Genomic DNA, 16609 nt, shown 5'->3' on the forward strand with positions numbered 1-16609 from the left:
GCCTCCCTCCAGCCTCCCTCCAGCCTCCAGCCTCCAGCCCCCAGCCTCCGCCCCGCCTCCCGCCGCCGTCCCGGCGCAGAGCCTCCCGGCGGCAGCGGGCCCAGAGCTGGCGGAGCGCGGCGGCGGCGGCGCCGGCCGGGGACGCGATGCACTCGCTCTTCAGGAAGCGCAACAAAGGGAAGTACAGCCCCTCGGTGCAGAAAAAGAGGTGAGCGACCCCCTGAGCCCCCTCCCCTGCCCCGCCACCGGGCTGCCGGGGCCGAGCTGGGCGGCCCCGGGGGGTGCTGAGAGCCCGGGTTGGGGGTCGGGGCCGTCGGGGCGCCGAGGTTGGTGTTCGCCGCTGGGTCGTCCGAGGGGCGATGGCTCCGGCCCTCCTCTTTCCATCAGCACTTCGGGCTGGCGAGGGGACAAGTATCGGTTGTGCCGGGCATAAAAAGGAGCGGGGCTGGACGTGCCCGTCGGAAGGACGCAGTTAAAATGGGGGGAAAAAAATAAAAGGAATAAAAGGGAGGCTCTCCTCCCCATGAGGAGGCACGGCCGCCCCCCGGGCTGTGCGATCCACCGCGCGCTGGGGCGGAGGGGACGTTTTCCCAAAGAGCTTCTTGGGATCGATTTGATGTTGGGATCGATACAAAAGGTGTTTTTGGGGTTCGGTGCAGAACAGCAGCCTCCCTGTTCCTCCCCGCACCGAGGAGGGGTCCCCGGAGGGGACGGTGCTGCCCTGGCCTGGGAGCCCAGGGGACCGCACAGGTCCCCTCTCTGGGGCCAGGCTGGCTCAGGGGTTGCCAGGTACCCCCTCCCAGGAGGAGAGGGGCGGCCCCGAGCCTCCCCGGTGGCCCCAGCCCCAGCGATCCCATCGCCGGAGGAAGGTGCGAACGCCCTGCTGCGTCTGCGCGCTGGCAGCGGAGGGCTCGGCGGGGAGAAGCGCCGTGCCTGGGCCGATGGCTTGGGACCCTGAGCAGCGTCGCGGTGCCGGGAGGGGATGGACGTGGGCACCTGCCCCACCGTCCCCACCCCTGGGCTGGCGGCTGCGCCCTGGGGTCCCCAGCTGCCAGCCGGGGTCGGTGCCCGTGGCCGGGTGCTACGGAGGTTCGGGCTCGGGAGGCCGCCCGCCCTGGAGGCTGTGGGCCAGAACGAAACCTTGTGTTTAGGGCTGGATTGTGCCAGCCGGGGAAGCAGCACGGTGCTGGGGCCGGGGCCACCTCCCTCCCTGCAGCCGGACTGTGCTTCCCGCGTGTCCACGCACACTGGGGGGGGGGGGGGGGGGCTGCGCCCATTATCCCCAATTTGTTAATTCCTGCGTTGGAGTTTACAAACACCTGGGAGTCCGGGGAACACTCCCCGCTGTGGGGAAACATCCCCGCGATGGGGAAGCCGGCGTCGGACCGGTTGAACCACTTGCAGGAGAAGGCAGTGGGAGAGGAGCAGCTCCCGCCGCCCCGGCCTGTGCTCCAGGCGCTGCCAGGCTCCCCGCCAGCGCCCGCCCGTGCTGCTGGGAGAACCAGGCAGTGCTGCTAACAGCAGCCGAACGCCAGGCTGTGCAAACAGGAACAGGCATTTCAACACCGTGTGCGCCGTCCAGCCTCGTCCCGTGCTTCGGAGAGGGGCTGCGCGGTGGGAGGGAGCTGAGCACCAGGGCAAGGGACCGAGCCCCCGAAGCACCGCGGGGGTAGCACGGCGCTAACCTAGCACCTCCCGCAGCGGGTTGCACCCCGGCCAGGAGCTGCTGTCCCCGGCCCCGTGGCTTCCCCAGCCGGGACGTGGAAGGGGCAGAAGTGGCATTAAACCCTGCAGAGCCACGGAGAGGCAAAGATGATTTGGGGTGCGCAGGGTGAGCCGGGCTCCCTGGTGTGCCCGGCCTCGGCAGCACCCACTGCTCCTGGAGCACGTCCCCAGCACCCGGCTCCCAGCACCCGGCTCCCAGCACCCAGCACCCTTCCCTCACCGGCTGTTTGCAGATGATGCTCCTCAGCCCACATTTTCCATGGTTCTGCCTTCCCAGTGCACAAGTGGACAGGACCAGGGCCCAAGTCTCTGCACAGAAACATCCCCATCCCCTCTCCATCCCTCCAAAAAGAGACGGGAGGCAAGGTCACCATCCCCAGGAGCCTTGTGAGAGATCCAGCTGCCGGGGCTGGATGTGCCAGGAGAGGCAGGGCTGGGGGTGCAGCACGTAATTTACTTCTGTAGATAGATAAAAAAGCATTTTTCTGGGTAAGTGGTGCTCGGAGGAGCCGAGCGCTAACCAAGCGGTGGTGCCGATGGGGTAGTCCTGTGCCCCTAGGAAGGCAGGATACAGACGTATGGGGAAACCCTGCCAAACACCCTCCCCGGTACCCTTCCCACGCTCTGAAACCAGGAGGTGGGCTCCTCTCTTTCGTGAAGAGCTCGGGAAGCGCAAAACACGGGGCAGCTGTGGGAGCTCGCCCTGCTGCCCGCAGGGATCCCACCCGCTGCCAGCAGTGGTGCAGGAGACCCAGCGCTCTCCTGCTCGGCCCGGCCCTACCTCGGGGCCGGCGCTGGAGGCTCGGCGGAGGCCCTGGCTGCGGGGCTGACACCGATTTCTGGAGGCTGTTTTGCAGGGCTGGAGTCAGCAGTAATGAATAGACAACCGGTGAGTCAGGGAGCTGCTCTGTATTTATAGCGCAGCGAGCCTCGCCATCGCCTGGCCTATTTTTGCTTTAATTTCCATGCACATTACAATAATATATCGCCATTAATTCAAGGGAAGATAAACATAATAGCAACAAGCTGGGCTAAGCCTGGCAGCCCTGCTGTCCAGCTATGCCCTGACGTGTGCGCGCTGCTCCTAGCTTTGTACCAGATTCCAATCTCTCCCAAACCAGAGTTACGCTAGCTGAAGCCCGGCCCCTTTGTCCTCTGCTCCACCACGATCCCGTGCCAAGGCAGCCGTAAGCGGCCCAGGGGCATTGAGGAGGGGACACTACACACGGGGGGCTGCCAGGGGCAGCTGCAGCCTGCTGCGGAGGCTGGGAGGGTTTCCCAGCAGAGCCCCCAGGGGAGCAGGGGCCGCAGGAAGCAGCGGGACGTGTCTGACCTACGGGCAAGCTGTCGCCACAAACGGGAGCTCTCCCGCGGACCACGTTCACCCAGCGCAGTTGAAACTCCACGAAATGTCCTTCTGAACACCCTTAATTAGGGGTGTGGGTGAGCTCCCCTCCTCGTTTGAATAAGGAAACACTCGGAGAAGCCAAAGGGACCAGCAGGCCAGCTGTCACCCTGCCCACGTCCAGGCCCCCGCGCCTCGGGGGGGTTTGCTCCAAGCAGCTCCAAGCAAAGGCACAGCCTGGTAGGTGGAGAGGGAAAAAAATCGACAGGGGTCACATCACTGCTAGGGGAAGGAGGTGCAAATTTCGGCACAAGTCAGAGACCTGAGCGGGTGCACGAGCTTTTGCTCGAGCACCTCAGTTGGGGTTTGGCAGGCGGACCTTGAGCCCTCTAAAACAACCGGGAATTGGTGAGCCGAGTTACAGCCCTGAAAAGCAAATGCAGACGGTGTTTCGTGGTGGGCTGCAAGGCTCAGGAACGTGCTGGCAGGGCGAGAGGCTGAATGTGTTGGTAGGGGGTGGTGGGTAGTGATGGTCCAGGCTAGAATCTGGTCTTGGAAACCAGTTCCCCTCAATGCAGCCTCCCTGGGAGAAGTTTTCAGCAGCCAAGTTTTTGCCTCCTCAAAACAATCACCGTATCGCTCTGAAAAGCTGGGGAGAGGGAGGGCCCTTGCTCCGCGGGATGCTCACGCACCCCAGAGGAGTCTTTGGACTCTTTCCCCTGGCACTGCAGGGGAACACCGAGCACCTCCAGGCAGCTCTCAGTGAAGCTGGAATCCTCCCAAGCCTGGTGAGCCACAGCAAAAACATCTCCTCTCCCTGAAGAGCAAGAGAACGGCTCCAAAGCGTGCGCTGATATGTTTCATCAACAGATGCTCGAGCACGGAGCAGCTGCCTCCTCCCCGCTCCCCAGCTGCGAGAAATCCGGAGCAAACCCTCCCCTCGTCCTGGAATCATCCCCGCTCCTTCGCCCCGGCCAGGCCATCCCGCGGCCTCTCTGAAACAGCAACAGGGCTTTTGTCAAACACAGCTTTTCATGAATGCTATCATTTTTTCCTTTGTGACCAGAAAAGTCCTTGGAAATGTTAAAGTTCTTCAGAAATGGCAAAGCCAGTTTGTCCAGGGATTTTCTTTTTTTTTTCTTCTTTTTTTTTTTTCTCTCCTTTTTCAGAACAAAGCCCTCACTATTTGGGCTTTGCCTCACCTTTTCCTCTGCAGGCTCCTTGCCATGCCCAGGTCCCGGGCACCTGGGCCAGGTCCCCTGGGAGGTTTCTATCACCTTTCCTCATCCCAAAGCCCCAGCAGGTGCCAGCCCTGCCAGGCTTTCGCACAAGGTGGAGACAGCAAACTTCTCCTGCTGCCTGCACCAGGACAGGTGAGGCTTGGAGAGCAGAGTGATGCCCGCGTCCCACCAGAGCGATGCCTGCGTCGCACCAGAGCGCGTTCCTGCTCGCTGCAAGCAAGCGCTGCGGAGCCTCTCCGCGTTTCCTCTTCCCTGCCAACCCTGCTCAAGCACTGCACCTGTATACTTCAGCAGCAATTTCTGGATTATTGGGCAAACCATCCGCCCTGGCACAGGAAAACAGGGCACATCCTCACCCCGACGCATCAGCCCCATGCCAGCTGTCCCAGCGGGGCCGTGAGGATGCTCCTGGCGGAGCTGGTGCCCAGCCGAAGGCTGACAGCTGCTCGCTGGGTCCCGATGCAGGAGATGGGCTTTGCTGATGCAGAGCCCTCCGAGCAAGCACGAAGGCTGGGCTCTGCAGTCACCAGATCACCAGCAGCAGCTTGGAAAGCCACGGCTGATGTGCAGCATTGCCACGGATCCCAAGCCAGCCCTTGCTTAACTTTTATTTCCTTCATACATTTTGGAAGCTTCTTCAGCACAATCAAAACCAGAACTAGAAAAGCTCCGAGCCTCTTCAGTCGTTTGGGATGGCTTTTCCATCCATACTATCAATCCACTCAAACCCCAAAGATTCATCCCTGGGCTCGTTCAAAGACACGGGGACTGTACCAGCCACTGCACGGCCAAGCTGCCAGCACGGGGCGAGCCGGGATCCGGCAGCAGAAGCCAACGCTCGCCCTGGCAGGCAGCAGTGACAGACACAAGCCACCACCCCACTCAGCGCCATTCTGGTGATGCAGCTTCTATAAAAAGAAATATCAGCGCAAACCCTGCCCACACCAGAGCTTCTCGGGGAAGCGCAAGCTTCCGTGGATCTGTCAAACACCACCAGCCTGCAGGGGCAGGGCTTCAGGTGGGGAGGAACAAGCCTGGGGCTTTTTTTTTTTTTTTCCTATTGAAAAAGGCAGGACGTGTGGCAGGCACCTGTCCCGAAACTCAGCACCAGTGCTGGGAGAAATTTGGCCAGACCCGGCTGGCCAAGCTCTTCTTCCCCAGCACCACATCGGAAGGGCAGCGAGCTGCGAGCACCCGAGTATCCCCGCCACGACCATGCGTGGCCCCCGAGGACCCTGTGCTGTTCCCACAGGCACGTGTCCGGGGAAGCCACCACGAAGCCCTCCCCAGGAACTGGCTGCCCACGCTGTGCTGGGGTGGCCAAGCCCCCAGGAGGGACCAGGGGCTGCTGCAGGAGCCCCCACGCAGCCGGGATGCTGCGACCCGCCGATAGTGCCGCTCGCGCCTGGACCCCGTCCCGCTGCCCCCCGGGGAGCAGCTTGTGCAGGAGCCACGGGGCCTGCCTACCAGCAGCTGTAACAGCAATTAGCATTTCCAAGTGCCATATAACGATTAATTCTGCCACCATGTAATGAGGTCATTAAGGCTCATTATCCCCACTCGATAAATGATTGGGATCGGAGCGAGCCAAGGCTCCGGCGATGGCTTCGGTCCACGCAGCAAAGCGGGCACGGCCGGGATGCAGCCAGCTGCGGGCTCCGCCAGCACGTGGGAGCACAAAACCCGGTGCTGGTGCTGGGGATGATCGCTGGCCCAGCCCCACGGGGCCGTGCGGCGTGATGCCAGCAGCTCTGCGGGGGAGATGCTGCGGTGCTTCGGCCCCAAGTGCCATTGCTCTGCCGGCGGGGTGTGAAGCCAGCCGGGACCTCGCAGCTTCTTGGCACGCAGCGATAATGCAGCCCAAGTGACAGAGGAGATGAAATGTTTAAAATAACCACGGCAATGCAAACGCTGTGGCACGGGGCGTTCCGTGCGTTAGCAGGAGCATTTGCTCCAGCTCAGCCGTCCCTGCTGGGAATAGTTGGCTGGCCCCGTGCAATCCCTTGCTGATGTGAAGCAGAGCAGGCGGCTGGCTCCGCACCCTGCCGGGGAGAGGCTGGCACCCCCGTCACCCTGGGCAAGCGGAGGAGGGAAGGAGAAACCCTGCCTAGCAGGAGGCAAAGTGCCCAAGCGCACATGTGGCCCGCGCCGCCCCATCCCCTTTTATTTGGTCTAAATTCTGTGCACCTCTTTGCAGAGCAGATGTCTCCGGAGGGAGGCAGGGCTGCTGCAGGCAGAGCGCTCCGTACGAGTGCTGGGGAGGGCAAACGCCGTGCGGAGGGGGCGGCAGGGGCTGGGGGTGCTGGGGCAAAGCGAGCGGGGACGGCGCGCAGCCGAGCCCTGCGCTGCGAGCGGCCCTTCTGCACCTCGTGCCAAGGGAGGGTCGGGCTTGGCAGCGGCATCGCTCCCATCGCCACCGCGCTGGGAAGGCCCCAGCCACCGCCCCCCTCCTGGCAGAGCGGCGGCGTTTCGGAGTGTTTTGGAAAGTGTTCGAAAGGCAGCAGTGAGTCACGCGCAGCTGCAGTGCCGGGCGGGCTCGGCTGGCCCCCGGCCATGTGGCAGGGCCACGGCGTGCCGAGAGCAGCCCCCCACGGGGCGACGAGCTCCTCTCCCTCTCTTCTTCCTCCCCAGCATCTCCAGCAAAGAGCTGACCGAGCTCATAGAGCGCCTGCAGAAAAATGCTGACCAGGTGGAGAAAAACATCGTGGAGACCGACTCCCGAATGCAGAATGTGAGTACGAGCCACGGCCCCGTGCCCACAGGCTCCTCCAAGCACGCGGACCCCCCTCGGGGGTGGCAGAAGGGACCCGAAATTTCCTCCTGCCCCCCAGCCAGCCTGCCCAGTGCTGCGGCCCAGCAGCAGTGGGGGGGACGGACCGTGACTGGCACCCACCGCACGGCGGGCTGGATGCTGCTGCTGTCCCCTTTGTGATCGTTTCTCCCCCCTCTCCGCCTGCCCAGGACTTGCACAAGATCAAGGCCTGCCAGCTAGCTCAGTACAAGGAGCTCACGGCTCAGAAGCTCACCGAGTCGGACAAGCTGCTCTACGTGCTGGACGGGGACGCGGCCATCGCCAGGCACATGAAGCACCCCCAGGGGGACATGATCACAGAAGAGTGAGTACCGCGGGAGGGAGCACAGCCCTTTCCGGGGGCTCGGACTGGCAGCAGCCCCCTGCGCCCACCCTGCGGCTGTCCTCAGGCACCTATCGAGCCGGAACCGCTGCTCACCAGCCATGCATAAAGCGCTGGGCAAAGCACGTTGGGGCGACATCTGCCCCCAGCCCCGAGCTGGAGGTGTTGCTGAGAGCCTTGGCAGGGGACGGGCACGCGGAGCCTTTGCCCTCTCGCTCCCCAGCTCGTTGCTCAATGCCTGCCCAGCCCAGTTACATGGCCGAGGTCCCCAAGGCGCTGCCTCTGCCGGGGCCGGGAGGGGACGACCTCCAGCTAATGGCCGGTCCGGTCCGTGCCCACGTGCTGCATCCTACCTCGTCCTTCCCTTCCCGCAGCATCCGGCAGCTGAAGGAACGAGTGGCAAACTTACGCGTGAAGCACGACCAGATCTACAACTTCTGCCTGCAGCACATTGAGCCCCAGGTCAACTGGTCCACGGTGATCGAGGAGAAACAGGTACCGAGGGGGACACCAGTGCCCCTGCCTGGGGACGGTGCTCGAGGCAGTGCCACTGCTGGCATCTGGGCCGAGCGAGGACAAGCTCCGGGGGTGGCGTGGCCACGCAGGAGCCCACCAGGCTGTCGCTTCTGGGCGAGCTTGGGCAAACCTCTGCTGTTCTCCATCCACGGGTGGAGACTGCGCTCTGTCCCTGGGCAGCGTGCTCCAACGCCCGGCTGTGGAAAAGCTTCCCCTGCCACCCAGGCTGCACTTCTGCCCCAATGTGTGCCTGTTGGCTCCCATCCTGCTACCACATGCTGCTGGCTTCTCAGTAACTGCCCTGCGGTCACGGGAAGGCTGCTGCTGGGTCCCCCCCTGCCTTCTCCTCCACATGCTGGAGGCTCGGCCTCTCCCCTGCCTTGCCACCCCCCAGCCTCCACCTGCTTTGGTCCGTGGCACACGGTGGTTCCCAGCAGCACTGCTGCATCACCTCCGCCTCTCAAATCCCCAAATCCAGCTTGTGGTGCCGGGATGGGGGAGCGCAGCCCATGCCAGCCTCTGCATCCCTCAGCACGAGCCAGCAGAGCCTGTCCGAGCCCAGCACCACTCCTGTCCAACCTCTGGTGGCCAAGAGGAGCCTGCCAGCTCATGGCCACCATGCCCCGTTGTCCTGTCATTAATTTCCTCCCCCCCTTGTGTGCCGCAGGACGCGCTATGTGGCAAGGGCTTCGGGACTGACCTGCCACTGGTCAACAGCCAGGTAGAAGAGCACAACATCTTCCACAACGAGGTCATGGCCATCGGCCCGCACGTCACCAAGGAAGGCATCAAGGTCAGCTCGGCCGTGCCGTGTCGGGGTAGGGGGGGGACAGGCAGCTCCCAAACCTGGCCCAGGTTGGGTGGGTGCCCAGCCTTCCTCCTGACCTCGGAGCTGAGCATCCTGCACCAGCCCTAGCTTAACGAGGAGGCAAAGGCCATAAAATCCCCGTCCCCATCCCTCAACCACTCTTCCTCAACCACCCTCCCGACTGTCGCCTTTCTCCTCCCGTTACCAGGAATACACGAGCGACCTCCAAGCCAAGTACCAGAAGCTGCTGGTAGGAGACCCCTGGGACGGGGGGCTGGGGGGGGGACGAGCCCCTCGCAGCCGCGCTGCGGGGTGGGGAGCGGGACGGAGCACGGGGCTCAGCTCCCCCCTCACCCTCCCAGGCCAGCTCGCAGCAGCGGCAGCAGGACCTGAACGCGCTGCAGGACTACATGCAGCGCTGCACCAACAAGCTCTACTGGCTGGATCAGCAGGCGAAGGACCGGACGCACTACGACTGGAGCGACCACAACCTGGACTACCCAAGCCGGCGCCGCCAGTACGAGGTGGGTGCACGCTCGCGCCAGCCCCTTCTGCCTCAGTTTCCCCACTCCATCAGGAAGCACTTGGAGACCTCCAGGTGATAGAGCAGTAATGCTGGTCCTTGCCTCCTGCCAGAAATAAAGCAGAGAGGGAACCCGGCAGTGTAATCACTGTACGGCCTACTTACTCATTTTCCCTTTCACTGAATAATATTTAGTTTCTTCTCCAAATCTTCTCTGCCTTTACGAGAGGTAACACTTATTAACGTCACTCCTAGGGGAAAATACTGAAAATTAAATTCTATCCCCTAATCTGTATTCTGTTAGCTAAGGTGTTTACTCACAGCATCTATTTGTCTATTCAAAAATGCCTGTGCATGTGCGCGTCTGAATTTTGCACACGCAAATATTTATGTATTTAAGTAATTCTGTGATATAGAACATACATTACACACCTGTGGTGGGTGATGGGGGAATGCATTATGAGTTCTTACACAAAAGAGTGGATGTCTCTTGCACATCATGGCACTGCCAGAAGAATTCACTTAGTGACAAACACTTCCTGGCCTCCCAGAGCAGATCGTTCTCCAGGCAAACAAGTTGTCAGACACAAGCCATAATCAAAACTTAAAATGGGTGGAAGGAACTGGTAATTTCAGCACTGAGTTGTCATGATTCTCTCCTTCAGCTCACTGTTAGCTTGGCAAAAATCTCATCTTCAATGAAAGCTGAAAAAAAATGAAAGCTGCGGTACGGGAACACCGTGCTTTTGGTCTTGTTCAGGCCCTCACTGCCAAGCCATAGGATTCACCCAGGGTCCCCTTAGAATCATAAAATCACTGAGGTTGGAAAAGCCCTCCAAGATGGTCCAACCACCCCCCTACCACCACTATCACCCGCTAGACCATGTCCCTAAACACCACGTCCAACCTTCTGCTTGTGTGGGCATCAACCGGCACCCCGCCTCTCTCCTTCTAGAACTTCATCCACCGGAAGCTGGAGGAGAAGGAGGAGGCCATCAACAAGCTGCACGCGGACGGAGACCAGCTGCTGGCCCAGAACCACCCCGGGAAGAACGCCATCGAGGTGAGCGCTGGGGCTGACCCCGGCCTCCCGGCCTCTTGGGGCACTCCAGTGTGGGACCTTGTGCCAAGGCCAGGGTGCCAAGCGGGAAGTCACCTGCACGTGTGTGAGTGGGGTCTGGGGGAGTGGGGAGAAACCCCAGTAGCTCTTCCCATCCTCCCCATTCCTCTGGCGATTGTCCTGGGCCAGCCTCAAGGGACAAATTGCGTTGTCACATTCCACCTCCAACGGCAAGGTGGACGTCAGGCCACGGGACTTGCCGCCTCGTTCCCCACAGTCCCATCACAACACCCCAGCTTTGGGCTAGCTTTATGGTATTGCTGCCCCAGCTCTGAGCCAGGAGCCTCGCAGGGGGGGGGGCTCACAGTCCCTCAGGGTCTGGTTGCTCGGGGTGGGTGCTGCTGCTTTTGGCCAGCACAGGGCTGCTGTCGCCCTCCCAGCACTGACGTGGCACGGTGTTACAGGCACACATCGAGGCGGTCCACGCCGACTGGAAGGAGTACCTCAACTTCCTGATCTGCGAGGAGAGCCACCTGAAGTTCATGGAGGACTTCCACAAGGTACCAGAGCCAAGGGGGCCATGAGGCACCGCCGGGCCAGAGAGATGCCAGCGCACCACGTGCAAGTCCCAACTGCCAGTGCAGTAATTGCTTGGCCAAAGCGCGACTTGCTCCACCGCCACTGCCTGCTGCCAGCACCCTTGTGCACACACAGCTCTGCTCTGTCGGGGCTTGCAGCAAGGCTCCTGCCACCCCCTTTTCATAGGATCATTAAGGTGGGAAAAGCCCTCCAAGATCATCTGGTCCAACCACCCCCCTACCACCATCACCCACTAGACCACGTCCCTAAGCACCACGTCCAGCCTTTCCTTAACACCCCCAGGGATGGTGACTCCACCACCTCCCTGGGCAACCCGTCCCAACACCTCCCCACCCTTTCCGAGGAGAAATTTCCCCTAATTTCCAACTTTTGCCACCTCGCCGCCCCCCGGGAGCGGAAGGGCTCCGGGTGGGACCTGCACCTGCAGCGCACGCAGCGCTGCCCGCGGGGAGCGCGCGCGAGGGCCCGGCGCTGCAGACAGATGGCTGCCCGATAAATCGCATCTGGCAGCCGGGGAGGCTCCGCGGGGAGCAGGTCGGGCCGGATTCCTCTCCCACAGCCTGGGCGGGTTGAGGACGTGACGAGGCTCCTGCCAAGGTGGAAGCGGGGTGCCCAGCCCAGGCAGTGCCTCTCGTGGGCGCCCGCTCAGCCCCCGCTGGAAGAAGCCCCCCGTGGGGGGGGTTCGCGTGGGGAAGGGCTGGGCTCTGCCCACCCCTCTGCGCTGGCACTGGGGACAGCGCGACCCTGTCCTCCTGAAACCCAAATGAAAGGTGGGGAGGGCAGGGAAAGGTGCATTGAACAATGCAAAAAGCAGGCTGCCCGATTATTTTTCCCTGCAGCAGTCTTTCCGTAGCTCCGCTATCGCAGATAGCAACGCCTCATCCTTCTCCATGCGCTTGTGAGGTTTTTGCTGCCCACGCTGCCTGGCTGGGGCTGTTCCTGCTGTGGGCAGCACTGGGCTGCGCCTCTGCTCCAGCAGGGGAGGGATTCTCCGGGGATTTCACCAGGGATTTCACCTTTCGACAGTTTCAGAAAGATGCGAAGGACGCCCAGGAGCTCTTGAAGAAGGTAGATACAGACCTGGACCAAAAATACAGCCCCGAGTTCAAGGACAGATACCAGCTTGAGTCGCTGCTCAGGGAGCTGGATGTGAGTACTGGTGGAGGCAGGACTGGGGGGAGCTGGAGCATCCCTACGGCACCCACGGGTGCTGGCCCTGCCGGGGCAGGCACCCAGCCCTTGCTGCTGCCTCCCTGCGCCCAGCTCTTCCTCCCCCTTGAGCTAGAGATTGCCTCTCCCACAGCAACGTAATTGCTCGCTGGGCTGGTTTTTATTTGTTCTCTCATTAAGCCAGTGCTCACTAAGGGCGGGAGCATAATTAGACCCGCTGCTGGAGGAGGTGGTGGGATGAGCTGTGCTGTGGTGAGCTGGGCCGTGGGGTCACCAACCGGGACCCGTCCGTGCTGCAGCACATCCCGGGGTGCCGGGAGCCCCTCCTGGGAGCTGCCTTCTCCTCCCACCCCCCCAGCCCAGCCCTGCTGCAGGACACCCCCCTGCACAGCCAGCCACAGAGCAACCCCTGCACAGCCTTTCCAAGGGGCTAATTAGAGCTAATTGCTGGGGATGGGACTATCCATGGACTACACAATCAGGGGATGCCTGTGGCTGGTGCCATGGCACGGTGACCATGCAAACACAGCCCCCGTCCTCAGCCTGGCCCTAAAAGCAGGGGAGGGGGACAGGGACATGCTCGGCCCAGGACCACAGCAGCTGCAGGGCCCAGCAGCCGTGGTTGCTGTGCCACGGTATGAGCTCTTGCCCAGCTGGGAGGGCACAGAAGCTTGTCCCTCTCGCTCCTTCCCAAGTTTCTTTGGTCATTCCCCCATGCCAGGACCAGGAGAAGGCCTTGGACAAGTACGATGCCGTGGTGCGGTCACTGCAGGAGCGCAGCCAGCACGTCCTACCCCTGCGGCACCGTCGGCAGCCGCCGCCGCAGCCCGTCCCCGTGGAGGCTCTGTGCGAGTACGAGGGCGAGCAGGTACCGTCCCGCCAGGGCCCGGGGGCTCCTCGGGGGTACCGGGGACAGAGGTGACACCCGGCGAAGGAACGGGCTCTGCGGGGACAAGGCGAGCAGGTTGTGCAGCTGGGGAGGAGCGGTGCGGGATGGGGCCTGGGGAATGCACAGCCACGGTGCCTGTCACACACCCTCCCTGGTATTGCGACAGCTCAGCTCCATCACATTCCCACGCTGGGACAGTGACGACATGCAGGCATGTTTCTGACCAAATTCACTCCCAGCCCCGTCCCTCTGGTGCAGTCGGGGCACATCCACGTCCCCAACGCCCACAGGTGCTGTCCCCGCAGACGGGCCAGTCGGGGTGAAGCAAGGGGACACAGCACTGGGGAGCAGCATGGGCTGACTCAGCTGCCCGTGCCTCCTCCCTGCCCTGGTGCAAGCAGAGGCACGGCTCAGAGCTGGGCGCTGCAGGGAGGGAGCAGCGGGGCATGAGTTTTCTGCATGGGGCAGATGCTGGGTGGCGCCGCAGGTGGAGGGGGGCGGGAGGCACATCCTGACCTGTGGCCGCTGCCCGTTCCTGTCCCCTAGGGCCAGATAACCCGCGGAGCCCACTACACCCTGCAGAAGAACAGCGGGGACGTCTGGGAGGTGACAGACAGCACTGGAGATGCCATCAGCGCCCCGGGTGTCTGCTTCATGATCCCCCCTCCGGACGCAGAGGCGGTAGCGCTGGCAGACCAGTACGTGCAGCTCAGCCATGCCAGATCCTCCTGCTGCCACCACAGCCTCAGCCCTCCCCCTCCCTCCATCCACATTCCCCTCCTCAGGGGGGCATTAAGAGGGGGGGGAGCCTGCCCGTTCCTTTGGGAAGTACTCACAGGAGCGAGGGGTGCAGGCAGGCACCTCGCCTGCCCCCCCTGCCACCAGGCATCAGGCTGCAGAGACCCCCCTGGCTGGGCTTCACCCCCACCTCCACGGCCAGGATGGGTCCTGGGGAGCAAGGGGCCGGCTCTGACCCCGGCCCTGTGCTGTCCCGTTTCGCAGAATTGCTGACAGCTACGTGAGCGTGAAGGAGAAGACCGCCAACTGCAAGAACATCCTCCAGCAGCGCTACGAGGGGCTGAAGGCCGACAGCATCGGAGGTGCGGCTCTGCCCGGGCAGCCTTTGGCTCGTCCCTCCCCAGGCGCTAAAAGGGGGTGGCTCTGCCTTGTCCCCTCAACCAACAACCCCACCATGCTGTGACATACGTGCCCCCCCTACCCAGGAGATGATGAACCACAGACTTATAGCAACATCAAGGTTGGAAAAGACCTTCAAGACCAAGTCCAACCATGAACCTGACCTCCTGAGTCTGATGTATAAACCATATCCCTTAGTGCCCCCTCCGCACATCCCAAATACCTGCAGGGATGGAGACCCCACAGGAATGGGGCAGCTCAGTCCAGGGCTTGGGTCATGCTCCCTTGGGCTCTTGCTGGTGGCTGGTTCACGCCCATGGCCGAAGCGTTGAGCTGCTGCTTGGTTGTGGTGAGAGGACATCACTGACAGCTTCCCACCTGTTCAGGGGCCCCAGGCAGCACTAGGACACGTGTGGGGCTCGAGCAGCCAGGTTGTGGTCACAGCGGGCAAGGAGCCGAGGAGGACATGGGGTTTTGTCCTTACTGGTGGGACTGAGCTGGCTCTAACCTGCTCCCCTCTCCTCACCCAGATGCTGCATCAGTTCAGGGCCGCCAGCTCCTGGCAGGGCTGGAGAAAGTACACAGCGACCTGGACAAGCTGGAGAAAGCAATCACGGCAAACCTCCGCCCGCCGCTGGAACAGAGTCGGGCTGTGCAGGACAGCACCGAGCGCTCCAAGGACCTGAAGGTATGAAGCAGGCAGGTGGTGCTGCACAGGGACCCTGCTCCCAAGGCCAGGGCCCCCCCCAGGGGTCTCCGTGGTGGTCCTCAGTGTGCTGGGTGCTGTAAGAGCTCCTGGAGGATGAGGGCATGGAGCAGTGCCGCCACCACCAGCAGCTAAGGAAGAAACAAAACCCAAACACTTAAGCTCCAGGGCACTGCTTCTCCTTGTGCGCAGCTCAGCACCTGCCCCGCTAGGCTCCAGTGCTGTAACGTCCTGCTCCCTTCCTCTCCTCCTGACCCCTAATTAGGCCAGGCTCCGTGCCACAAACCTCCCTTGTTTTAGGGAGGAAATTCGGTTCCTGGTTACATCACCTGCCAAGGGCTGTGTCAAAATCCAAGTGCCGCCACAAGTGAAAGCAAATTGCTTCAACTGCCTGCAGCGCTTTGATGTCCAGGCGAGAAGTCATCCTTCAGGGCACAGAGCCCAGGGGTCCAGACGAGCTCAGCATGTTTCCAGCAGAGCTGGAGCTGCTGTGAACCAGCCTCCCCCCCCAGCCAGAGCTTCCTTGTGCCAGCACTTCCTAAGTGCTAGCGAGCTTGCCCCAACAGAGCTGGATACAAACTTGGATAGAGAATATCCTCTTGTTCCCCATGGGCTGAAGGGCACCGGCCACCAAATGCACGCCTCAGCCCTGCCCTCCCTTCTTGCACCACATGGCTGCAGGTCAGCCAGTTTCTGCTGTAGCCACCAGGTCCTGGTTCAGTGGCTACAAAGATTTTATTTTCCTCCTGCAGAACATTACCAATGAGGTCCGTCGCATTGAACCAGAGAAAATGAGGAAGATCCAGGAGTGCGAGGTCTTCATTGAATCAGTGCCGAACACTGGCAGCGCCACCTTGGTCAAGAACAAGGTGGAGAACACCACCAAGAAGTACGAGCGCGTGGTCCAGCTGCTCAGCGCCGCCCAGGAGAAGTAAGTCATGGCCTGAGCCTGGCGTGCTGCAGGAAATGGGTGCAGGTGTGCTTCAGTACCTTTGCTCTTGTGTCCATACAGAGTTGAGGTGGCCACACACCTCGAGAAGAGCCTCCAGCAAGGCCGAGACCTGCTGTCCACGTATGAGAACAAGCTGGTGACAGATGACACTGTGCCAGAGGATGTGCGTGTGATAGATCGCAAGAATGAAGAGCTGCTGGTGAGTGCTATCTCCAGCCAGTTTTCTACCCTATTGATGTGCTCCCCATACAGAAACACCTTCGGAGAGCTGTGGGAGTTGCTGCTCCAGTCGCAAACGTGAAGCAGCTGGTGAAGGGACAGGCTCCCCCAGCTGGGACCTCACCTGACTGCAGCGATGCCCACAGCCGAGCAGAGGCAGCCTCTCCTTGGGTTTCCTGCCAGGTGTAGCTCAGCAGGTGCTCTCATGGGAGGAGAGGAAACTGTGCAGAGACCTTAAACACAAACCATTCCCATCCCCAAACCAGAAAGCAAATGCCAGTTGAGTATTTCTGATTTGAGCAGAGAAGCAAAAGATACGGTGGTCTGGGAAAAGCAATGCAGAGGCCTGGTACAGAAGAGGGCTGGACCTGTCAGCATACTGGGAACAGTTATCTTGGAAAAGAAAACCTGCCAACCAAAACCGGCAATCCTTCTGCTAGGAAGGCCAAGAACTGGGCCACAATTTCACATCCTTCTTCAACTTTTTCATCAAGGTCCTGTGTTTAGACTGGCATGCAAGAGCTTTCACAGCTCCTTCCGGAGCTGCTGCACCTGCAGGCACGGGGTAACCCGGGGGGCTTGCA

At 61.6% G+C, this 16609-nt stretch overlaps 1 protein-coding gene across 1 annotated transcript in view; it reads left to right on the plus strand.

The window, feature by feature from the left end:
• PPL (periplakin) overlaps positions 1-16609 on the plus strand; it is a 25422-nt gene continuing 8813 nt past the window's right edge. Inside the window, exons 1-16 of the mRNA XM_048059857.2 lie at positions 1-208; positions 6943-7042; positions 7273-7427; positions 7820-7940; positions 8629-8754; positions 8978-9019; positions 9132-9293; positions 10248-10355; positions 10817-10912; positions 11979-12101; positions 12844-12990; positions 13558-13709; positions 14014-14111; positions 14679-14836; positions 15607-15785; positions 15867-16005. Coding sequence (XP_047915814.1) covers positions 147-208; positions 6943-7042; positions 7273-7427; positions 7820-7940; positions 8629-8754; positions 8978-9019; positions 9132-9293; positions 10248-10355; positions 10817-10912; positions 11979-12101; positions 12844-12990; positions 13558-13709; positions 14014-14111; positions 14679-14836; positions 15607-15785; positions 15867-16005 — 1968 coding nt within the window. The 5' untranslated portion in view covers positions 1-146. The remainder of the gene's footprint in view (positions 209-6942; positions 7043-7272; positions 7428-7819; positions 7941-8628; positions 8755-8977; positions 9020-9131; positions 9294-10247; positions 10356-10816; positions 10913-11978; positions 12102-12843; positions 12991-13557; positions 13710-14013; positions 14112-14678; positions 14837-15606; positions 15786-15866; positions 16006-16609) is intronic.

The sequence above is a fragment of the Anser cygnoides genome, chromosome 15 (genome assembly GCF_040182565.1).
Source record: "Anser cygnoides isolate HZ-2024a breed goose chromosome 15, Taihu_goose_T2T_genome, whole genome shotgun sequence".
NCBI classification, from domain to species: Eukaryota; Metazoa; Chordata; class Aves; order Anseriformes; family Anatidae; genus Anser; species Anser cygnoides.